A 25338-nucleotide genomic window follows, 5' to 3' on the forward strand; every position below is an offset into this window, starting at 1 on the left:
GGATATGGATCTCTATACTTTATTTGCATAAAAAATTACTTCTGAATTTTCTTCCTACTACACTGAGAAGTCTCTGTAAACTAAGAATATTATTTTATCTCCAGGCAACACAAAGCAACAACTCAGATTCCCAGACTGGATAGTTCAGTGGTTCTTTTGAGAACTGAGACATTAAATGGTTAGTCATTTATTAGATTTTATTTTCCAAATGGACTAATTCTGAATATGAATTCAGGCTTTTAAATGGTCAAACTCTTAGTACTTGATATAGGTTAAAACTATGAATTAGGCTATATAGTTACTCTAATGTTAGGAAAAACTTACTATATATCCACTGACTCCCAATAATATTGCTTTTCTCCTTTTTACTAGCTGTAGAAGATTCAGGAGGTGGTGGTGATGACAAGAAATCCAAAACATGTCTAATGTTGTAAGACAATCCAACCAGTCTAAATTACAAATGCTGTTTCTACATTTGAAGAAAACATTAAAAAAGAACATCAGCAAATTTCATTCATCAAACCATCAAGTAACAGACTCTTCAGGAAGGCTACCCTGTGACTAGCATAAGAAAATACACTGCTAGCCTGAAAGCCATGAGGGTAAAATAAAGTTCAACAAAAGTGCAAAATAAGACAAAAGTAAGTGCATTTTTGGTGCCAATTTGTTTTAAATTAAAAATAATATAATCCTGAAACTAGTCACCAATTCTTTTTTAAAAGATCTTATTAATTGTATCCATTTACTAGGGTTACTGTAACAAAAAAGCTGCCCCATACTGGGTGTCTTAAACAAAAGAAATTTATTTCTTGCAGTTCTGGAGACCAGAAGGCCAACATTAGGTGTTGGCAGGGCTGGTTTCTCAAGAGGCCTCTCTCCTTGTCAATGGCCATCTTCACCTGGTCTTCGGTCTTTTCTCTTGTGTGTCTGTGTCCTATTCTCCTCTTTTAAGGACACCAGTCATACTGGATTAGGACCTACTCATATGACCTTATTTTACCTTATTAGTTCCAAATACAGCCCCATTCTAAGGTACTGGGAATCGGGATTTCAATAGGAATTCAGGTCAGACACAATTCAACCCATAACATGATTCATACCTCACATCCTTTTCTGAACCAGAAATCTCTCATCAACATGTCTTAATGTAAGAGCAAATGCAGTACAGAATGTATAATGTATTTAAGTACTATATAAGAAACAAAGAAAAAAGATATTAAATGTTATTCTACCTGATATGCTTATCTCTTTCCTCCACCTTTTACTCTTGATAATGGAACAGTAAAGACCACTTCACTTTCAGCAGCTTAAAAGTATGTCATCCTATGCCCATCCTTTCTCCCAAGTCTGAAATCTATTATGTGTAACTAAGAATATATTATTACATTAATAATAAGAATATATTATTACTAAGAATATATTATTACATTTCTATTCTCATTGATAGAATAATCAATTTATAGGATATGACCTAGATAATCCTAATGCAAGTTAAATCAGCTAATAAATATTATGTGTTATTAAACAGCATGTGATTTGATTATACAAAAGCTTTACTACCAAAAACAGTTTAAAAGGACTTCAACAGAGGTGACTTAAAAAAAAGTGATTACTAGAAGTATCTACTAGGCATTCTAAATATTGATTGTCAAGAAAAAAAGACAGGACTTCCCTGGTGGTCCAGTAATAAAGAATCTGCCTTGCAATGTAGGGGACGTGGGTTCAATCCCTGGTCAGGGAACTAAGATCCCACATGCTTTGGAGCAACTAAGCCTGTGTGCCACAACTACTGAACCTACATGCTCTGGAGCCTGTGCTCCACAACGAGAGGGTCTGCACCACATGCAGAGATCCCACATGCCACAGCTAAGACCCAATGCAGCCAGATAAACTTAAAAAAGCAACTAAAGAATCAACTACTTCTATGACATGGTACACACCTGTACATAAGGGAAGATTTCTTTCTTATCTATAATGACATACCAAATTATATAACAGACCAAATACTAATTATACCACTGACTTTTGTGAAACATCTAAATTATAATGAATTGCTCTATCAACCTCAAACGTTCTGTTATAAAGGAGATAATGTTCAATTCTAAGCCGCTGAGAAATCATTATTTGTTATATTTTTACAAGTTAGGTACTTAGAATCTTAGGACTCTTCCTCTCACATTAGAATGTAAGGTCCATAAGAGGATATATTTTTGTCTATTTTGTTCACAGCTCTGCTCACACTTAGAGAAGTGCCTGGCACAAGGCAGGCACTCAGTAAACATGAATAAATGATATTTTGCATAAATATCATGACAAACAGGTATAAGTGAAGAGTGCCTGGAAGTTAATATTTTTATGGAGAAAACTCAACATATGTGTGTATATATATACACATACACCCAAATGAGTGTTGTCTATATAAGTCATGGTGAGTGACAGATGTACATCTTATTTTCACTGCTTAAAATAATCCTGAAACTCCACTTAGGATTATTTTAGAAACTATGTAAGAAACCCTCTTCCTTTAGCCTTATAAAATTTTGGACCCTCCCAAATATCAGTCAGCTCAAACTATTTCCTCATTCACTAGAAAAGAAACTGAGGCACAGAGATGAGCTACCATTGAAGGTCTGTAAAAACAGGAACTTCGCTTAAGAGCAAGTATAAGAAAGCATAACTTATCTCAAGCCAATGGTCTGCTGAACTCCCCTGAGTATACTACAGCAAAGTTTAAGATAGGTCTGTTGGAGAATTAATCTTTAAAATCTAGATAATAGATAATCAGTAAGGACCTACCGTATAAAACAAAGAAATCTACTTAATATTTTGTAACAAGCTATGTGGGAAAAGCATTTGATAAAAGAATGGATATACTATAACTGAATCATTTAGCTGTACACCTGAAACTAACAATGCTGTAAATCAACTATGCTCCAATAAAAGATAAAAATTCAATTAAAAAAATTTAAAACATCATCTTGAGGCCGTCTCAAAGACTCCTTTAAGTATGACTCCAATTATCTGTCACTGTATATGAATGGATTAAATGCCATGATTACATTTAATGATTTAAATTTATAAATGAACTTGATGTCCATAAACCATACTTGCAATACCAAATATATGGATCTATTTTAAAAGGGTCTTTGAATATTCTTCCCAGTCATTGTTTAGTTTTGCAGGACTTTTATATTCTGATGACTACTAATTTTTATTATAAAAATGTTTTGGCTTCATATATTCTATTAATAACATCAGTTTTCCTGCTGGATATTTCAACACTTTTTCCTCTGAAATCAAGATTCTTTTTCACTAAAAGTAGTGAGAAGAAAAAGACACAACAAACAATTTATTTGTCGGTTATCAACACTGATTTACTGTTTTCTGATGGTTTAGAAATGACTAATTATGTCCTAGCTACTTCCTTCGTAGCAATGTCTAGCAGTGTCCCATTATAACAGCAATCTAATGATTAATAATAACTTTAATAAAAGGAAAATCTGATACTATTTAAAAATAAGATACTATAATTACCTGTTTTACAGTTTAATGCCAATAATTCCATGTTTAAATGTCATTTAATTTTCAACAAAATACCTGTTTTCTATAGGTCCTCTCTTACTCACCAAATCATGCATCTTTTCCAGTATTCATCTCTTTGCTGTTTATAAAAATGGGTCTGACCTTCCGGAAAAAAAATCAATAAGTCCTTTTGAAAATTTGATGAAATCTATGGATCCTTTCCCCCTAACACTCACACACAATCACCAAAGTTTACACATCGATTATAGGCGTCTTTAGATCTCTTAAAGGACATCCATTGACTCTTGGGGGTATGGACCCTAAATTAAGTTACATTTTATAATATATCTCTGCATATAAGTATATTCATTATGTATGACTGTATCTGAGACAAGCTCTATGCACACAGTATTGTTCAGTTAAATTATATTACTGCACAATCTTTATTGGAGATTCAACTTTCATGAACACATATGCTGCTTTAGACTACTGGGATCTCATTTGGCCTCCTGTGCTATTAATTTACTTTATAATAAATTACCCATACACTGGGGAATTAAATCATATTATAACAAACTCCCTTAAGTGGCAGAGATAAGAAGGAAGAGAAATGTAAGGAAAAAAAGAAAAGGTAGCTAATGAAAAAACAGGTTCTCAAGAGGGGTGCTTGTCTGTCAAAGGGAAGTAAAGAAATTGAAGACATAATCTACCTTATAATTTTGTAAGATCCCAATAACCCTCAAAGTTTAAATAAACTAATTGAGGCAAGGGAAAATAAATGTGAAATCGGTGGGGAAAACATAAAAACCCATAAAAATAGGAACAATGGATCTCTGTGACGTGTACTAGGTTCATCCTTTAGCTACAGATGGAACAGAGTTGTAGGTAAGCAACTGAAAAAATATATAAGAGATAGGGAAAAGTATCTCCAATGGAACTGAAAATACTTTCAAAGCATCTGACAATCCATCCTAGATGGATCTTTTATTTCCAAAGACAAACATTCAAGTTGCAACTTGCAGACAAAACTTTTGTGAAGAATTTCAAAGTATACTTCACATTAAGGAATGTAGGCATCCCTCTTTCATCTCACAGAAATAAATCTTGAAAATATTCATCAAATTCTTCTTCCCTATTTAAAAGAAAAAGTATACATATTGATTAAAATCAAAAGAGAAAAAAATTACTAGGTGACACATTATATGAAATTAAGGTAATTCAAACCAACATACTTGCTGGTTCTCATATATATATATATATATATTTCATGATTCAGCTATCAAGTAATTCTTGGCTTCTAAAATAATCATAACTATGCCCAGACTGATTAAAGTGTTGTATATGGTGGCATGTATCCCTAAACATATGTATACCTAAGATTTTACTCCGAAGTACTTTGTGTTATATCATTGCTTCTCTTTACTTTTTTGGTTGACTTTATTACTTACTCTGTTCATTCTCATTTCAAATGAATGAAAAAACTATTTTAAGGAAAAATACAAGTCTTACTCCTAAGAATAGGGACGATCTGCTTAGGCTGCAGGTTTTATTACTCTGAGAAGAGTAAATATGTATTTGTAGCAGTGGAGATTATATGTAAAGAATAGAACTCTGAAAGGAGATACTAAATTATATTAAAATATGAAAATTAAAGTACTAAATAAATATTAGTGCTAGGAGCCCAGAGCAGTACAATGAAAATAACACAGGTTTTCAAGTCAGACAGTATTTAAGTCCTAGCTCTGTCAGCTACTAGCTAGGTAAGCAAGCTATTTAACTTCTCTGGGCTCAGTTTATCTATAATAATAAAGAACGTTACATTTCCTCAAAGAGCTGTTGTGAAGATTATGTGTATGTACAGTTGCTTTTCTTCCTTCTGGGAACAGAGAATCAAGCTACACAAATTCTGCCTACCAATCTCTTTAAAAAATGTTCTTTTAGATTAGAAATTCACAATGAGACTCCATCATTTTGTTTTAAGTGACTGTGATGGATAAAACCCCCACAACTATATTCAAATTAAAAAAAAATTAACTATAGAATCAGATACAGTTGATTTAAGAATTACCTACAATTTGGTATTCTACATGCCACTGTCCCTTTCCCAAGCATGACAGCAAAATGCAGCTGAATTTTAAAAACTGTAATAAAAACTTAGACGTATGAAATTAGCTGAACCTGTGTGTACTCAGATGTTAGTACATGATGTCAAGTTTTTATAAGGTCACAAAGAGCTCTGGATTATGGAAGCCCTCTTAGGCTTTACTTATGGATCTTTACTGCCATAAAGGTGAGTGGACTCTGAGACCTATTCTTTCATTTTCAGCTCTTCAAGGGGAAATTTTATGGTCAAAATTCAGTTGATAGTTTGACTAGGATAGCAATACCTTTTTAGAAATCTGATCTATAATGACCACTCATTTTGGAATTCTTTATTTGGCAAGAAAAAAATAGATCACAGAAAACAATCTTTTTTTTTTTTAAGGCCTCTTTTCAACACACTTGAATTCTATTACACTGAGAACATATTATACAATTAGCAAGATGTTTTATCATCAACTTAAGTTAGTGAATTATGATTGATTCAATAAATCTCTTATTATGAACTAAGAAAACTGGATTAACAAAATGGGACTAAAATTTATTGAGTACATATTATATTGGTAGGTATTGTATCAGGTGCTTTATATTCTTGATTATATTAAATTTTCACAATAAACTATGTAGTTGGTATTATTTTATCCTCTTTCAACAGATAAAGCTCAAGTGGTGAACATCCCAGTACACAAGGGCTGATAACATTCCAGCCTACATCCCAGCAGCTCTCCCAAGCAATAACAGAGAACAATGCATGTGTCAAGCTGTCTGTCTTTGGGGGCAAGAAAACTTTGACACCTGTATATATCTTTGAGGAATTCTTCCGTACAAGTTTATGATAATCAGAACATCATGGATAGACTCTAGAAGCTAGTAAACAGGACCTCTCTGAAAGAACCTAAGCAAAGTCTAGGGGGTCATCTGTTAAGGGGAGATGAGGAAAGAATTACTCACCAAAAGGGAGCTGGGTAAGTTGGCTGTTCGTGGCCATAAACAATGGCTGGGAATAAACTCTGATCTCATGGTCCTTGGCTTTAAATCAACATTCATGATGCTAAATTTTTCATTAAGTTATCAAAAAATGGCTGTGGTCATAGCTTTCTAGACTGTAGAAGGTATGCAATCATTTTCTATAAACATCAAGACTTACTGTGATTTTTCATCTGTCTCTGGTAGTGGGCCCTTCCAAAGTTCAGACTCTGAAGCACTTTCTTCCTCATCAGAGTTTCCTGTTTATTTAAAAGAGATTTTTAAAAAATGTGCATATTATATTTAAAACACATTTTGAACTATCCACCAATAATGCAATTAACTTTGGATTTAACTGGTTTAGCTTCAATTTTTATGTCTCTCTGAAAATTTAATTCACTTTTCCAGACTAATAAATTATTTTGAAAAATAATAAGCTGAGATATACCAAACAGCCTCAGCAAAAAGACCATGGATTTAAAGTCTCATGGGAAACTTCTCTAAGTTATAGTGAGTTAAAGTAACAATTCCAATATTAACTATATTATAAAGGGAAACAGTTATATTACCTCTTGCAATATAGTTGTCTTTAAATTAGTTTCTTCTTTTTATTGATCATACAAAAGACATGCAGGTTAAGATTTTTGTAGAGACTATATTTACATTAGGATCAAGACCTCAAGAACTGAACTAGTATACAGGACTAGCTAGTAAAATTATGAAAAAAAAAATTTGTCAGATTTTAAAAAAACTAATGCTGATTATATTAACTAGAAGTCCAATTCAATGAAGAAACAGTTCTCATACAATGTTAGGAGTAAATACCTTTTCCTTGAGGAAAATCTGGAAATATAGATCACTTTAGACCCCTGACTGGCAATGATGCTCTAAGAAATTTATTAGAATAAACAAGCTCCTCAAATATATATACATATATATATGAAGATGTTCATTGTATAATAGCAACAACCAAAGAAAACAACTTAAATCCCCACCAATTAGGGATTATGGATTTGGTTAAATAAATATTATATGGCTGTTTTTTTAAAAAAAACCACCCTTAAACCATTAGCATATCTGTGATAGAACAATATGTATGCTATATTAAAATTTGTAAAAGTTACAGAAAGCATGCATAGTATAATACAATATGTATTAAAACATTATATCTACATACATATATACATATTATATATATATATAAATGATAAGTTTGTAAGGAATAACCAAACTTAACAGTGATTATATTACATGTAGGCCTGGGATATTTTTATTCAGTTCAGTTCAGTTCAGTTCAGTTGCTCAGTTGTGTCCGACTCTTTGCGACCCCATGAATCACAGCATGCCAGGCCTCCCTGTCTATCACCAACTCCAGGAGTTCACTCACACTCATGTCCATTGAGTCGGTGATGTCATCCAGCCATCTCATCCCTCTGATGTTCCCTTCTCCTCCTGCCCCCAATCCCTCCCAGCATCAGTCTTTTCCAATGAGTCATGAGTCTTCGCATGAGGTGGCCAAAGTACTGGAGTTTCAGTTTTAGCATCAGTCCTTCCAATGAACACCCAGGACTGATCTCCTTAGGATGGACTGGTTGGATCTCCTTGTAGTCCAAGGGACACTCAAGAGTCTTCTCCAACACCACAGTTCGAACGCATCAATTCTTTGGCACTCAGCTTTCTTCACAGTCCAACTCTCACATCCATACATGACCACTGGAAAAACCATTGCCTTGATTAGAAGGACCTTTGTTGGTAAAGTAATGTCTCTGCTTTTCAATATGCTGTCTGGGTTGGTCATAACTTTTCTTCCAAGGAGTAAGCGTCTTTTAATTTCAGGGCTGCAATCACCATCTGCAGTGATTTTGGAGCCCCCCAAAATAAAGTCTGACACTGTTTCCACTGTTTCCCCATCTATTTCCCATGAAGTGATGGGACCAGATGCCATGATCCTAGTTTTCTGAATGCTGAGCTTTAAGCCAACTTTTTCACTCTCCTCTTTCACTTTCATCAAGAGGCTTTTGAGTTCCTCTTCACTTTCTGCCATAAGGGTGGTGTCATCTGCATATCTGAGGTTATTGATATTTCTCCCGGCAATCTTGATTCCAACCTGTGCTTCTTCCAGTCCAGCGTTTCTCATGATGTACTCTGCATAGAAGTTAAATAAGCAGGGTGACAATCTACAGCCTTGACGTACTCCTTTTCCTATGTGGAACCAGTCTGTTGTTCCACGTCCAGTTCGAACTGTTGATTCCTGACCTGCATATAGATTTCTCAAGAGGCACTTCCAAAATTTTTTATTATTATTTTAAATAATAATCATGTATTACCTTTAAAGACCAGTAAAAACAATAGATACTTGTATTTTTTAAATATAACAAAACAGATGTTTCAAATGAATCACCCTATATTAATCAACTAGAAATTATCAAATACTGCAATACATATCATGAGACAATAAAATTATATGCCACAAAATAATTATGCTAGTAAATAATTCCTCTCCAATAATGACCATTAGTCTGGAAAAGAACTGACACCAATTTGTCTTGTTGACATAGAATGTCCCTTAGTTAAACTCAACACAAAAATAAGCAGCATTGATTTGCCATAGTGATTCTAGCCTTTTATCTGTTGGACTTTGATCCTTGAATCAACATGTGTATCTGAACTTTGGTCCTAACTGATTCTAGCACAAATTCTAACAAAAACAGAAAAAAAAAAAAAAAAGGTAGGGGGAGGGGTTGTACTTCTAATGACTTACACACAAAGATGATAAAATTATAAAGCTTTGGGAGTAAGCTTTGTCATTTCCTACTCCAGGGGATCTTCCCGACCCAGGGATCGAACCCTGATCTTCCCGACCCAGGGATCGAACCCTAGTCTCTTGCTTCTCCTGCACTGGCAGGAGGATTCTTTACCACTAGTGCAATCCACTAATTAGATATTATTGATTCACATGTCTCCTGCACTGGCAGGCAGGTTCTTTAACATTAGCACCACCAACTCAATGACAGCCAGCACTGGAACTGCCAATGTCCCAAAACCATATTCGAAAAAGACAAAAGTCTCCTGCTCTTTATTTTTATGAAAATTCACTAACTGAGCTAACAAAAAAGATCTTCACAACACAGATAATCACAATGGTGTGATCACTCACCTAGAGCCAGACATCCTGGAATGTGAAGTCAGGCGGGCCTTAGAAAGTATCACTACGAACAAAGCTAGTGGGGTGATGGAATTCCAGTTGAGCAATTTCAAATCCTGAGAGATAATGCTGTGAAAGTGCTGCACTCAATATGCCAGCAAATTTGGAAAACTCAGCAGTGGCCACAGGACTGGAAAAGGTCAGTTTTCATTCCAATCCCAAAGAAAGGCAATGCCAAAGAATGCTTAAACTACTGCACAATTGCACTCATCTCACATGCTAGTAAAGTAATGCTCAAACTTTTCCAAGCCAGGCTTCACCAATACATGAACCGTGAACTTTCAGATGTTCAAGGTGGTTTTACAAAAGGCAGAGGAACCAGAGATCAAACTGCCAACATTCGATGGATCATTGAGAAAGCAAGAGTTCCAGAAAAACATCTATTTCTGCTTTATTGACTATGCCAAAGCCTTTGACTGTGTGGATCACAATAAACTGTGGAAAATTCTGAAAGAGATGGGAATACCAGACCACCTGACCTGCCTCTTGAGAAACCTGTATGCAGGTCAAGAAGCAACAGTTAGAACTGGACATGGAAAACAGACTGGTTCCAAATAGGAAAAGGAGTACATCAAGGCTCTATACTGTCACCCTACTTATTTAACTTCTATGCAGAGTACATCATGAGAAATGCTGGGCTGAAGAAGCATAAGCTGGAATCAAGATTTCCGGGAGAAATATCAATAACCTCAGATATGCAGATGACACCACCCTTATGGCAGAAAGTGAAGAGGAGCTAAAAAGCCTCTTGATTAAAGTGAAAGAGCAGAGTTAAAAAGTTGGCTTAAAGCTCAACAATCAGAAAACGAAGATCGTGGCATCCGGTCCCATCACTTCATGGGAAATAGATGGGGAAACAGTAGAAACAGTGACTAACTTTATTTTTCTGGGCTCCAAAATCACTGCAGATGGTGACTGCAGCCCTGAAATTAAAAGACGCTTACTCCTTGGAAGGAAAATTATGACCAACCTAGACAGCATATTAAAAAGCAGAGACATTACTTTGCCAACAAAGGTCTGTCTAGTCAAGGCTATGGTTTTTCCAGTGGTCATGTGTGGATGTGAGAGTTGGACTATAAAGAAAGCTGAGCTTTCTTTCATTGATGATTTTGAACTGTGGTGTTGGAGAAGACTCTTGAGTGTCCCTTGGACTACAAGGAGATCCAACCAGTCCATCCTAAAGGAGATCAGTCCTGGATGTTCATTGGAAGGCCTGATGCTGAAGCTGAAACTCCAATACTTTGGCTCTTTCAGCAAAGAGCTGACTCATTGAAAAGACCCTGATGCTGGGAAAAATTGAGGGCAGGAGGAGAAGGGGAGGACAGAGAATAAGATAGTTGAATGGCATCACCGACTCAATGGACATGGGTTTGGCTGGACTCCGGGAGTTGGTGATGGATGGCGAGGCCTGGCATGCGGAGGCTCATGGGGTCGCAGATAGTTGTACACGACTGAGCGACTGAACTGAAACTGAGCTAACAAAAGCACAGAAAAACTAATTAGGCCTAATAAAGTTATCTTTATGGTATTATCCTATTAATGATGTCAGAGAACAAACCTACCAGGCTTTTGAAAGTGGACAGCTAATTTCAAAAGGCCTTACCACCAGCTGTTCTCTTGTTCCCGCTCAAGAGTACTTATCATATGCAAGCTTTCCTACACCAGCTTTCTTCTATCAGACAATCCAGTTTTACTAAAAAAATACAATCGGTTTAGAATAACATTATAAAATAACTCTCTTTGATAGAGGACATGCTGAAAAGTGACCAAATATCCTTCAGTTCACTTCAGTTCAGTCGCTCAGTCGTGTCCGACTCTCTGCGACCCCGTGAATCGCAGCACGCCAGGCCTCCCTGTCTATCACCAACTCCCGGAGTTCACTCAGACTCATGTCCATCGAGGCTGTGATGCCATCCAGCCATCTCATCCTCGGTTGTCCCCTTCTCCTCCTGCCCCTAATCCCTCCCAGCATCAGAGTCTTCTCCAATGAGCCAACTCTTCGCATGAGGTGGCCAAAGTACTGGAGCTTCAGCTTTAGCATCATTCCTTCCAAAGAAATCCCAGGGTTGATCTCGTTCAGGGTGGACTGGTTGGATCTCCTTGCAGTCCAAGGGACTCTCAAGAGTCTTCTCCAACACCACAGTTCAAAAGCATCAGTTTTTCGGTGCTCAGCCTTCTTCACGGTCCAACTCTCACATCCATACATGACCACTGGAAAAACCATAGCCTTGACTAGACTGACCTTAGTCGGCAAAGTAATGTCTCTGCTTTTGAATATACTATCTAGATTGGTCATAACTTTTCTTCCAAGGAGTAAGCGTCTTTTAATTTCATGGCTGCAGTCACCATCTGCAGTGATTTTGGAGCCCCAAAAAATAAAGTCTGAGAGAATCAAATTCTACAAGACTGAAGGTCCCTTTTAGCCCTATGAGGGCTTCCCAGGTGGTGCTAGTGGTAAAGAAACTGCCTGCCAATGCAGGAGAAGCAAGAGACTTGGGTTCGATCCCTGGGTCGGGAAGATCCCCAGGAGTAGGAAATGGCAACCCACTCCAGTATTTTTGCCTGGAAAATTCCATGGACAGAGGAACCTTGAGGGCTACAGCCCATGGGGCTGCAAAGAGTTGGACCCAATTGAGCTGATGTGCATATACACACACAGACACACACATGAATCTAAAATACCTAGTTCCCTGAGGGTGACAGAAACTACAAATCATTTCTTTGATAACTGCTACAACCTGCCAGAAGTGGGAAAGGTGTTGATAAGGAAATAACAATTAGAAGACTGGGCAACATATGCTTGCATTTGTGTCAGCATCAAATCTGCACAGTAATTATTGGCAAGTGGCGATCACAATTTAAGTCACCAATTCTGTGTTGGAAGGGGAGCTTGGAGGTCCACCTCTTTACCAATGAATGAACATCTTAGTGTAATAACTCCCGTAACAAGTGGCTGTTTAATCTATACTTAAACACCTCACTGCTTCCTGAAGCAGCCCATCCCTCCATTCCATTCTTCAGATAGTTCTAATTGACAAGTTTTGCCTTAAATTAAGGCAAAAATCTGTCCATGGGCTATTTTTATCCACAGACTCTAGTTCTGCCAAGCAGCCACCAAAAATAAGTCTCCTACATAGTAGCAGTCTTGCAAATATCTACAGTTTCTATGTCTACCTCCTTACCCCTTCCTCTTCACTTTTTTCTAAGCTAAACATCTAAGGCTCCTTCAGCCTTGTTCCTATAAAAACATTTCAAGTTCTGGCAATGCTGGTTGTTCTATTCTTGACCTGCTTTAAGTTTTCAATGTTCCCTTTAGAATGTAATGCAAACTGCATATAATTTTCCCCTACATGCTCTGAATAATAAAAGCAAGACCATCATCTTGGTTTTTCTGAATATTATATACCTAAATAACTCAGCTTACTGAAGAAGTGGCAAGTCTCTAACTATGAAAACAATGGACAGGTCAGACTTTTCACAGACTTTTGATCCGACCTACTGCAGAAAACAAACACATAATCTAATGTCCAGTATTTTCTTTTTCTGTGATATAACAATAATAGCTACAAGTTATCAAAGACGTACTTTTTAACAGAACATGCTTTACATGTCTGTTATTTCACTTGACTCTGATAATAATCCAGTGACGTCAAGCCTCTTTACACCCATTTTACAGATAGAACTGAGACACAGATCAAATCATTTAATGTGAATTTGTATAATATATGTGTCAAAACTGGGGTATAAAGAGTGGACTTACTTCACTGATGAAAGTTACTGATGATATAGGTAAAAGGACATACACTCTGGTGTTATAAACCTGTGTTTAATCATAGCTCTGCCATTAACCAGCTATCTGACCTTAGGCAATTTATGTAAATTCTCTGGGTCTTGCTTTTATCTACAAAATGGGATATTATGTGTCCATTACTAAAATTAAATGTGGTACACAACCACTTGCGATTAAGACAATTAACAAAAGCAAGTTAAAATTCTTTTTCCCTATAGAAACTGGGCTTTTCTTTTCAGACTTGGTTTTAACAATCAATATGTTACATGGGGGTAAAAGGGTAACTCAATATTTCCCAAATGGAAATGAAATACAGAAACAGAAAAATTTGAGTTCCAAAATTGCCAAAACCACCTAAGACAGGTCACTAATGACCTGAGAAGATATCTGGGTTTGACAAACCCTAACAAGGTGCCTGTCTCCTATTTGAAATGGTACTACTTCAAGAACCAAGATAAGGCAGATATTGTTCAGACAGACCACAGTATTCTCCCTACCACTAGAAGTCTGACCTAGCTGAGGAGAGTTGACAGACTTTCTGGGAAATGGGGATTTGGAGAGCTGGGGGAAGTGGGGGGAGGGCAGCGGGAGGGAGAAGGAATGAAGACAAACTGAAAGAATGAATATAAATGGCAAGTAAAGACCTTTCCCCCAAAGATTAATAATGAAAAACTGGAATTGGAAAAGGACAATCTTTTTTTCTACATTAAATTGGACTTCACACCTCTAACCGCAATGTATAGTTGGAAATAGGCAAAAACTAGAAATTTTGCCATTTTAACTTGTTATGCTTTCTAAAAATATATATACTTACTACCCCATCCTCAGATAGCTTAACATGCCTGGCTATGTTCTATACATTGTCAGAAAACTTAACCTAATTTAGAAGAGGAAGCTACGTATAGATTAGGATTGACATGAAAAGAAAGGAAGTATCATTGCTTTACGACACTTCAAAAATGTTGAAAACAAAATGGTGTTAGCAAAATAATTTATAAAGAATATGTTGTATTCCTAAACTAGAGCAATGCCTCCACTGATATCTCCCTCTTCAGTAAATTTTTAAACAATGAATATCTTAAAAATTTTATTTAAAAAAATTTCTGATTACTGAACACTTAAAAATTCCCCTTAAGAATTATATACTAAAATGCTAATACTTAATTTGAAAGGTGGGATTTACAGTAGTTACTTCCTGAGTTTGCCACATAGACATATTCCTTGAAAATCAGAAAAAAAAACTTAAGTTTAAAAATTTACAAGTAAGCCAGGAAGTCTCAAATCTCTGAATTTCTATACTTCTGCTGCTGCTAAGTTGCTTCAGTCGTGTCTGACTCTGTGTGACCCCACAGACAGGAGCCCACGTGTCTATACGTCTAAATACTATCAAATAAATTAGATATTCTATTGAAGTACATTTACTTTTAGACCCTAAGCCTATTTACTGTAAGGTCTTAAAGAAAAATTCGAGATTGTATTACTGTTGAGATGCAAGATTATTGTTTGTTATATACAAATGGATGCCCCCTTTTATGAACCCACAGGAGATTCTGCTCTCAAAACTGCCTGGAAAAAGCTGAACTCCCTGTGAGTTCTCTTTAATATTGTATGGGTACAATTAATCATTCTACTCTCCTTTCTTTGGTTTGGTTGTTAGGAAGAACAGTGACAAATTTGTGATCTACCTTTGCAATTATGCAAGACTTTTTGGTAAACAATTCTCTGTATTAAATTTACCTCTAGCTTTATTTTCCTATGCTACCTTATTTTTCCATTATTTTGATTTCATCTTTATAAAAAATCTTATTTTATTGTAAACCATTGTGAATACTTTTTGGAATGCTGCAGGGAAAAAAACAATAATAAATTTGTAGCAAATATTCAATGAAATCCAATCTGGTGAAAACTGTAGGATTTATTAAAAAATTGACCAGTAACAACGAGTTGCTAACATTCTGCTTTCTATGCACAAAACAGAGATATTTAATTTGATTAATCAAAATCACCAAAGGAGAGATCACTCATTCTTGTGCAATATAAGCAACATTACTTAAATGTGAATCCATCTCCCCAAATTCTTTTTCTGTCCCAATCTTATCCCTTTGATTCTCTTCCTTCACACTCTATAATGTGAAATCAAAATGTGTATCCACTCTACTTACTGAAAAAAAAAAAATTGTGCTCTTCTATACTTGAAATCAGAAACTTTTAAATGATTTAATTTGGGGAAGAAATACACTTTTGGTTTTTTCCTATGATTTTTCTCACACAGTAGGAAAAAAAATTATAGGACAAGTCACAGTTTGTGGGAAACACAAATTGCAAGTAACTTGAATCTATATATTTTTATTAAATGAAAACTTGATGCTTACTGTTGACAGAACTTTCTGATTTCACTGAGGATGAATGCGCTGGGAAAAACAAAAAATGAATGTGATTAAAACAAACCAGCACTGTTTTGTCAAGAATCACTTTGCAGTGGTGTAACAGCCACAGCTATAACCAGAATTCTTGCGAGTAGTCTAGTTTACTTTCTAGTCAACTTTATAGTCTAGTAAACTTTACTTTATAGTCTTCACTGTCTTCTAATCTTCCCTGTTCCTTTGACTTATCTCCCTAATTAAAATGTTAGGTCCTTTTAGGCAGGGGTATTTTAAGCTCTTGTACAGGCCGGAATACCTAGCATAAAACTTAAAAAATAATAAACACCTATAAGAAATATCTCATGTTGCTAGTGGGGGAAAAGCTCATAGATTACCTACAACATAACAAATATTTTATCTATAGATTTTCAACATCCAAGAGCAGTTTACAAATAAATAGTTTTTCTTAATACTTTTTTGCAGATCATATGCAGGCAAGAATTCACAGTAATTGAAAATCACACAAAAAATTATATCATAAAACAACATTTGAGTTCCATAATGGTTACCCAGTGAGAGAAACAGAAAAGTACTGATGATGTATTAATTAAAAAAAAATTATCATTATATATACAGTGTCCTGCTGGAAGACCTCAGGGGAAATATTTCTGAAGGCTACTAAGTCAAAAAAGAACATAACAGATGGAGAGTAACAATTCCTCCAACCTCTCTGGATGAAAGTCAAAGTCGTTCAGTTGTGTTTGATTCTTTGCAACCCCATGGCCTATACCGTCCATGGAATTCTCCAGGCCAGAATATTGGAGGGGGTAGTCTTTCCCTTCTCCAGGGGATTTTCCCATCCCAGGGATCGAACCCAGGTCTCCCTCATTGAGGACAAATTATTTACTAGCTGAGCCACAAGGGAAGCCCAAGAATACTGGGGTGGGTAGCCTATCCCTTCTCCAGCAGATCTTCCTGACCGAGGAACTGAACTGGGGTTTCCTGTATTGCAGGAGGATTCTTTATCAACTGAGCTTTCAGGGAAGCCCACCTCTCTGGGTAGATCTCATAATTAGTCCAAGCTGTCACACAAATGATCCCTTAAGGCCAGACAAGAGGGTGTGAGAGACACAGGATAAAGATTCCAAAGAAAGTCAAGGCCTGGACAGCCGCAAGTGCTTTATGTTATTGTGTCTTTACTCCTATTCATTTCCCAGTCATCAAAAAACAAATAAAAACATGGTTAGCCTTCCTGTAGCAAAAGAAACATCCTCTGTCATTTTCTCTGACATGTAAGGAACATGATACCTGCTTCCAAGTGTCTATTATCTTAAAAATGCCACACAGTTGCAACTAAAAGGAAGAAGTTGTAGGTTTGGACTAAATGTTAAGAAAAACCTGCTAGCAATTACAACTATCTGAAATGTAAAGGAATATTTTGGATAATGGGTTCTTTTCCGCTGGAGGTGTTGAAGCTAAAGCAGAACAAGTACATGATAAAGAGCAGAGCATCTCAGACTTTATTGTGCATATGAGTCATCCTGGGAACTTGAAGTCAACTGTAATTCAGGAGATCTGCAAGGGTCTGAGGTTATACATTTCTAACAAGCTCCCAAGTGATGACAATGCAGAGGACCATATTTTAAAAGGCAAAACCACAGAATATCTTTTCAATCATGATTTCCAGGGCTGATTTCTGATGTTCCCTGCAACACAGAAATTGGCTGACTTCACTGACTCACTCAAGCACTGTGCTTAGAAACTGGGGAGAAAGAATTAAGTAAGTCACATAGTCCTTTCCTTAACAGAAAATAAATTATTCCAAGAGTGTTATGTATTTCTAAAGGAGAGTGCAGGGTGCTATCAGAATGTGTTAACAGGGAACTAGCCTTGCCTGGAAAAGTAGAGTGAAAGGAATCAGACAAGGCCTACTCAAGGAACTGATCTTGGGGGCAGGGTGGAGGTGGAAGATTAAGATCTTGAACTTTCTGCCAAGAGAGTTTACCTAAATATCCCTTTGTGTTCATACCTGCCAAAGAAGACTGGTCCTCAAAGTCCAGTTATTGATCTTTCTTACACTTTCTCTATCTGTTGGTTCCGCTATCTAGCCATCCAATTATCTACCCATTTACCTATTTAACATTCTGTATGATGGTAACCCGAGTTATGGGAGTTGACAGGATCACACAGGGAGAACAGAGAGAAAAAAGGTCTGTAAGAGCCCTGAGTAATTCCAACACCTAAGGGTAAGACTGAGGAGAAACTACAGTCTAAAACATCTGGGGAGAGACCAAAAAGACAGGAAGAAAAGTCAAGAAAGTAGATTGTTTGGAGGAATGTTAGCAGTCCAAAGGCAGCTGAGATATTAAGCATTTATTAATTACTATTTGGCAAGGGTGAACGTCGACATTCTAGGAATCAGCGAACTAAAATGGACTGGAATGGGTGAATTTAACTCAGATGACCATTACATCTACTACTGCAGGCAGGAATCCCTCAGAAGAAATGGAGTAGCCATCATGGTCAACAAAAGAGTCCGAAATGCAGTACTTGGATGCAATCTCAAAAACGACAGAATGATCTCTGTTCGTCTCCAAGGCAAACCATTCAATATCACAGTTATCCAAGTCTATGCCCCAACCAGTAACGCTAAAGAAACTGAAGTTGAACGGTTTTATGAAGGACTACAAGACCTTTTAGAACTAACACACAAAAAAGATGTCCTTTTCATTATAGGGGACTGGAATGCAAAAGTAGGAAGTCAAGAAACACCTGGAGTAACAGGCAAATTTGGCCTTGGATGTGGAATGAAGCAGGGCAAAGACTAATAGAGTTTGGCCAAGAAAATGCACTGGTCATAGCAAACACCCTCTTCCAACAACACAAGAGAAGACTCTACACATGGACATCACCAGATGGTCAACATAAAATCAGATTGATTATATTCTTTGCAGGCAAAGATGGAGAAGCTCTATACAGTCAACAAAAACAAGACCTGGAGCTGACTGTGGCTCAGATCATGAACTCCTTATTACCAAATTCAGACTCAAATTGAAGAAAGTAGGGAAAACCACTAGACCATTCAGATATGACCTAAATCAAATCCCTTATGATTATACACTGGAAGTGAGAAATAGATTTAAGGGTCTAGATCTGATAGATAGAGTGCCTGATGAAGTATGGAATGAAGTTCGTGACATTGCACAGGAGACAGGGATCAAGACCATCCCCATGGAAAAGAAATGAAAAAAAGCAAAATGGCTGTCTGGGGAGGCCTTACAAATAGCTGTGAAAAGAAGAGAGGTGAAAAGCAAAGGAGAAAGGAAAGATATAAGCATCTGAATGCAGAGTTTCAAAGAATAGCAAGAAGAGATAAGAAAGCCTTCTTCAGCGATCAATGCACAGAAATAGAGGAAAACAACAGAATGGGAAAGACTAGAGATCTCTTCAAGAAAATTAGAGATACCAAGGGAACATTTCATGCAAAGATGGGCTCGATAAAGGACACAAATGGTCGGGACCTAACAGAAGCAGAAGATATTAAGAAGAGGTGGCAAGAATACACGGAAGAACTGTACAAAAAAGATCTTCACCACCCAGATAATCATGATGATGTGATCACTAATCTAGAGCCAGACATCCTGGAATGTGAAGTCAAGTGGGCCTTAGAAAGCATCACTATGACCAAAGCTAGTGGAGGTGATGGAATTCCAGTGGAGCTGTTTCAAATCCTGAAAGATGATGCTGTGAAAGTGCTGCACTCAATATGCCAGCAAATTTGGAAAACTCAGCAGTGGCCACCGGACTGGAAAAGGTCAGTTTTCATTCCAATTCCAAAGAAAGGTAATGACAAAGAATGCTCAAACTACTGCACAAGTGCACTCATCTCACATGCTAGTAAAGTAATGCTCAAAATTCTCCAAGCCAGGCTTCAGCAATACGTGAACCATGAACTCCCTTATGTTCAAGCTGGTTTTAGAAAAGGCAGAGGAACCAGAGATCAAATTGCCAACATCCCCTGGATCATGGAAAAAGCAAGAGAGTTCCAGAAAAACATCTATTTCTGCTTTATTGACTATGCCAAAGCCTTTGACTGTTTGGATCACAATCAACTGTGGAAAATTCTGAGAGAGGTGGGAATACCAGATCACCTGACCTGCCTCTTGAGAAACCTGTATGCAGGTCAGGAAGCAACAGTTAGAACTGGACATGGAACAACAGACTGGTTCCAAATAGGAAAAGAAGTACATCAAGGCTGTATATTGTCACCCTGCTTATTTAACTTCTATGCAGAGTACATCATGAGAAATGCTGGACTGGAAGAAGCACAAGCTGGAATCAAGATTGCTGGGATATACATCAATAACCTCAGATATGCAGATGACACCACCCTTATGGCAGAAAGTGAAGAGGAGCTAAAAAGCCTCTTGATGAAAGTGAAAGAGAAGAGTGAAAAAGTTGGCTTAAAGCTCAACATTCAGAAAACGAAGATCATGGCATCCGGTCCCATCACTTCATGGGAAATAGATGGGGAAACACTGGAAACAGTGTCAGACTTTTTTTGGGGGGCGGGGGGCTCCAAAATCACTGCAGATGGTGACTGCAGCCGTGAAATTAAAAGACGCTTACTCCTTGGAAGAAAAGTTATGACCAACCTAGATAGTATATTCAAAAGCAGAGACATTACTTTGCCGACTAAGATCCGTCTAGTCAAGGCTACGGTTTTTCCAGTAGTCATGTATGGATGTGAGAGTTGGACTGTGAAGAAGGCTGAGCGCCGAAAAACTGATGCTTTTGAACTGTGGTGTTGGAGAAGACTCTTGAGAGTCCCTTGGACTGCAAGGAGATCCAACCAGTCCATTCCAAAGGAGATCAGCCCTGGGATTTCTTTTGAAGGAATGATGCTAAAGCTGAAGCTCCAGTACTTTGGCCACCTCATGCGAAGAGTTGACTCATTGGAAAAGACTCTGATGCTGGGAGGGACTGGGGGCAGGAGGAGAAGGGGACGACCGAGGATGAGATGGCTGGATGGCATCACAGCCTCGATGGACGTGAGTCTGAGTGAACTCCGGAAGATGGTGATGGACAGGGAGGCCTGGCGTGCTGCGATTCAGGGGGTTGCAAAGAGTCGGACACGACTGAGCAACTGAACTGAACTGAACTGATTCAAGTTTGGGACAAATTAAGGTGGCCTGGCAAGAAAGTATCACATCAAGACTGACTTAGTTACAGACGATCAATCACAAATATCAAAAAATTAAAGAGGTTTATATGCTCCTCCTAAAGTTTGATAAAATTTTGTCATTTTCTGCTTCATACCAAAGCTGAAAAAGAAAGAACTATATCCTATACCCTCTATCAAAGATGTCCATATAAAGAGTAAACAAGTAAGATGTCTCAATTCTGCTTTGCTTGGGTTTTCTGTCTTCAAAATGTTTCATTTCCTTATTCTTTATTAATTATACCTAACATGTGCTAGTGGGGTGCTGGGGATAGAGCAATGAACACAGCAGACAGAATTCCTGCTCTCTTGTGCTTTTATGTAATTGTCATATGTGTAATGAGGGAAAAGTTCTAGGGTTGTGACAGCATTATAAATGGGAGTCCTAATTTAGATTCGTGGTTAGAGAAGGATCCCTGAAGAAGTGACATTTAAGCTTAGAACTGAAGGATGAGTTAGGATGGGCCTCGAGGTTTTAGAGAGAAAGGAAGCAGCAACTATGCAGTCCTTAAATGTAAAGAAGTTTGGCATTTTCTAGAAATTGAAAGGCTATGTGGGTGGAGTGTGAAAGTAACATGACGAGTAGTGAGAAACAAGCCTTGTACGCTAGATCATTTAGAGCCTTTGGGCTTTGTCCAGATGTTGGTTATATCTTAAGAACAATAGGAAATCACTGCTAGATGGAGAATGGATTAAGGAAAGGGAGGTGGGATGACAAGACAGTGGTGGAAACAGTAAGGATAATATAGTAGTAGCCTGGATGAGAAAACTTGGTTAGTTTGGACGAGAGCAGAGAAAACTTGAGAAATACATAACCTGGGATAAAACTGACGGGATTTACATAAACATGGAGAGAGGACTCTGGCAGGCTAGAGCCCGTGGGGTTGCAAACAGTTGGACACAACTGAGCAACTGACACACACAAGGATAATTTCCAGACTTCTGATAATAACTTTTAGGTTAACAGACGTATCAGCTACTGAAATACAGAACACTAAAGGAAAAACATCTTCTAAGGAAGATCACATAAATATGTAACTTGAGGGATGCAACCTCATCCTTAGTCATAAGTATCCAGCTACGTAATTACCTGTTTTGGAGGTACTGAATAAACTTTACATTGTAGGAATTAATTCTTTAATTTGGAATATTCAATGACTAACATGATGTCATATTATGACATAAACATTTTCTGTAACAGTCAACGTTACAAAATCCTCAAGTAGAATACATTAAATATTTTACTGGAACAGGAGGATAAATAAAACACTTTTAAATCTCAAATGAGATTCTCACATTTATTAATTAAAATTTATTTTGAAGTTTAGAACATGATTTATAGACAAAAAAGACATTCTGTTTCAATACCATTTCTCAATAAACAGTAGAATACCAGTATTTTTCTTCTCATCATCTATCAATTTTACCAAGTCTAAAACTTGGCAATACTGTATGTTTGAACGTATCATGACATGTTGGAAGGAAAAGATGTGCATAAGGATATAACATGTCTAATGATCTTCAGAGCTGGAGCAAGGGAGCCCTCTCTTGTTCAAGTATTATGTTAACACTGGCTGGAATTTAATTCAATCTACCATTACCTACCTAATTTAATCCAATTCACTCTAAGTTACAGTTAATTTGACTCTATTATGGGCTGAGAAAACAACCCACAGCAGCCTTCATAATAACTATGTACCAAGTACTATGCAAACGGTTTACATACATTATCTGAGCTAAGGTACAATTATCATGACCACTGCCTAAACTAAGGCACAGCTTAAGGACTGCTGAGGAACAAGTAAGCAGTTCACTTGGATTTGAATTTAACAATTACTTACTAACTGTATGTGCACAATACCATGTTAGGCTGAGGACACATACATATCAATCTCTATCATTTCAAGAAGCCCATTAGCTAGGGAGAAAAACCAAACAGACCATGATAATTGAAATCACAATGCTATAATTTTATACTGACTTATAGATTATGTACTGATTTACAGTGTTCAAAATGCCTTTCACGTTCTTTGATTCTTCACCATAAGCACCAGCAGTACAGAAACCAGGTAGTCACATCATTACTATGTAGGTATATGGGGAAAGTAAAACTCAAGAAATTCAGTAACTTGCGTAATGTAACAGGTCTATAACAAATCCAGAAATCAGAGTGCTGTTACAATATTATACCATTTGCAAAAATGAATCAAAACCAACCTTGTTCTTGAAACTTCTATAAGTTACTATAAATTTGCTCTAAATTCTCCAACCAGTTTCCTTTCAAATACTATAAAACAGAACTGTAAATGCATTCACTAAATTCTTAATTTAAGACATATAGCAGATTATCCTTTATGTTCAGAAATATGAATAAATATTATATTTTAATTCCCATTTACCTTTATCCTTTGTCTTAGAGGTCTCTTCTACAGAAGATAATCTGGATTTTTTGTGTGTTGACTCTTCAGAATCTTTTTTGGCTTTATCTTTTCTTTTTTTTGACTTGACTTCTTTCCTCCTTTATGTTGAACAATATAAAATTAAAAACAACTTTTTCAACTAAGCTTTACAAAAAATAAAAATCAATGGGCAAAAAAAGTTAAATTAGTTGAAGTATTCATTTGAAATGTAATTTACATAATAAGGAATGCTTAAATGAGTCTGTAAATATTGTAGGTTAGTATATTACTTTAGACACTTCTATAAGATTACAAAGTCTGAGACAAATGTAAGGTAATGAGCACTCAGAGACAAAATTATTTTTTATAAGTTCTATATAAAACCTTAGTAAATGTAATCATAGTTTTACTCATTTCCATTTTAGATTCTATCATTTTGTTGTTGTTCAGTCACCCAGTAGTGACCCTATCATTTAGCCATTCTAAAAAATTACAAAAACAAATCTCATTTCCCTCCACATAATTCATTACCTATCTACACTTTCAAAAACACACAGAATAAAAGAAGCCACTGTACAGTTCTAAACCAGTAAACAGAAAATTATTCTCTTAATAATAAAGGAGAATAAAATAGAGGTATAAAGGAATGAGAATGGAAGGGCTTACTGTTAACTCACACATCTACTTTAGACCACTTGCTTATCTTTTCACTGCTACAGGTTTACCTTTTTTGTTGTTCACTAAGTCGTGTCCCACTCTTTTGTGACTCCATGGGCTGTAGCCTGCCAGGCTCCTTGGTCCATGAGATTTCCCAGGCAAGAATACTGGAGTGGGTTGCCACCCTCTGCAGAAGATCTTACAGACCCAGGGATCAACCCTGTGTTTCCTGCACTGGCAGGTGGGTTCTTTACCACTGAAACACCTTGGAAGCCCCTTTTTTTTTAGGCCAGATTTATAAGGCTGTCAGTACCATAGCTGGCAAGTGATTGATGTTAACTGCAGAGGATAAGGCAGTTGGATGGCATCACCGACTCAATGGATGTGAGTCTGAGCAAACACTGGGAGATGGTGAACAACAGAGAAGCCTGGTGTGCTGCAGTCCACGGGGTCACAAAGAATCGGGTATGACTGAGCGACTGAATGACGAAGAAAAGAAACATAAAGAGGAAAAGGTGATAATGCTGAAACCGAGACTGGGAAAAAGGATGAAGAGACAACAGAGAGGATTACTTTCAAGAAACTTGTTTATCAAAGCTTTCAAATTAAGATACTTATACCAAATATTACAATACTGTTTAAGACAGTAATAACTTTTTGTCTCTTATAAGAATAATTCAATTTTGAAATGAAGTTTGAAACTCAAGGTCAAAAGAACATCTTTGGTATCTTTCAGAATCATTGATGGAGAAGAGAAATCTGAAAAACATTGCTAATTTTAAGAATTAAAAAAATTTTTACTTATTATTAATAGCTAAATACTAGATAAGGGTCATTCACAACACAGCTGATAATAAATATATACACATTTTATAAAGTTGCAGAATCTTATGTTAAGACTTTCAAGCATTATTCAGAACATGAAACCCAACTGCCACAATCATGCCAGGTCATACAGATTTCGCTTGAGCATCTTCAATGCCTGGGATTTCATTAGGCTCTGTTTACCATATGCCAGACACTGTGTCAAGCATTTTATATGCATTTTCATTTAATCCCCACAATAAACTTAGTATCCTCATTTTTAGAGATAATAAAATTGAGTCTTACAAAGG

The 25338-nt window shown here is 36.7% G+C and overlaps 2 protein-coding genes across 7 annotated transcripts in view; one reads left to right on the top strand and one right to left on the bottom strand.

Moving 5' to 3' along the window:
- The window catches only part of PDE6C (phosphodiesterase 6C), a 59349-nt gene extending 58652 nt beyond the window's left edge, over positions 1–697 (top strand). Inside the window, exon 22 of the mRNA XM_069567420.1 lies at positions 373–697. Coding sequence (XP_069423521.1) covers positions 373–434 — 62 coding nt within the window. The 3' untranslated portion in view covers positions 435–697. The remainder of the gene's footprint in view (positions 1–372) is intronic.
- A 3772-nt stretch (positions 698–4469) lies between these two features.
- The window catches only part of LOC138427644 (protein FRA10AC1), a 40647-nt gene continuing 19778 nt past the window's right edge, over positions 4470–25338 (bottom strand). For 4 of the 6 annotated variants that reach the window (XM_069567416.1, XM_069567413.1, XM_069567414.1 and 1 more), the window contains 4 exons: positions 23567–23685; positions 15956–15994; positions 6770–6848; positions 4470–4654 (listed from right to left, as the gene is read on the bottom strand). In XM_069567416.1, coding sequence (XP_069423517.1) covers positions 4612–4654; positions 6770–6848; positions 15956–15994; positions 23567–23685 — 280 coding nt within the window. In that variant the 3' untranslated portion in view covers positions 4470–4611. The remainder of the gene's footprint in view (positions 4655–6769; positions 6849–15955; positions 15995–23566; positions 23686–25338) is intronic. The other 2 variants (XM_069567417.1, XM_069567418.1) reach the window with 1 other exon arrangement.

This window comes from Ovis canadensis, chromosome 22 (genome assembly GCF_042477335.2).
Source record: "Ovis canadensis isolate MfBH-ARS-UI-01 breed Bighorn chromosome 22, ARS-UI_OviCan_v2, whole genome shotgun sequence".
In the NCBI taxonomy this organism is placed as follows: domain Eukaryota; kingdom Metazoa; phylum Chordata; class Mammalia; order Artiodactyla; family Bovidae; genus Ovis; species Ovis canadensis.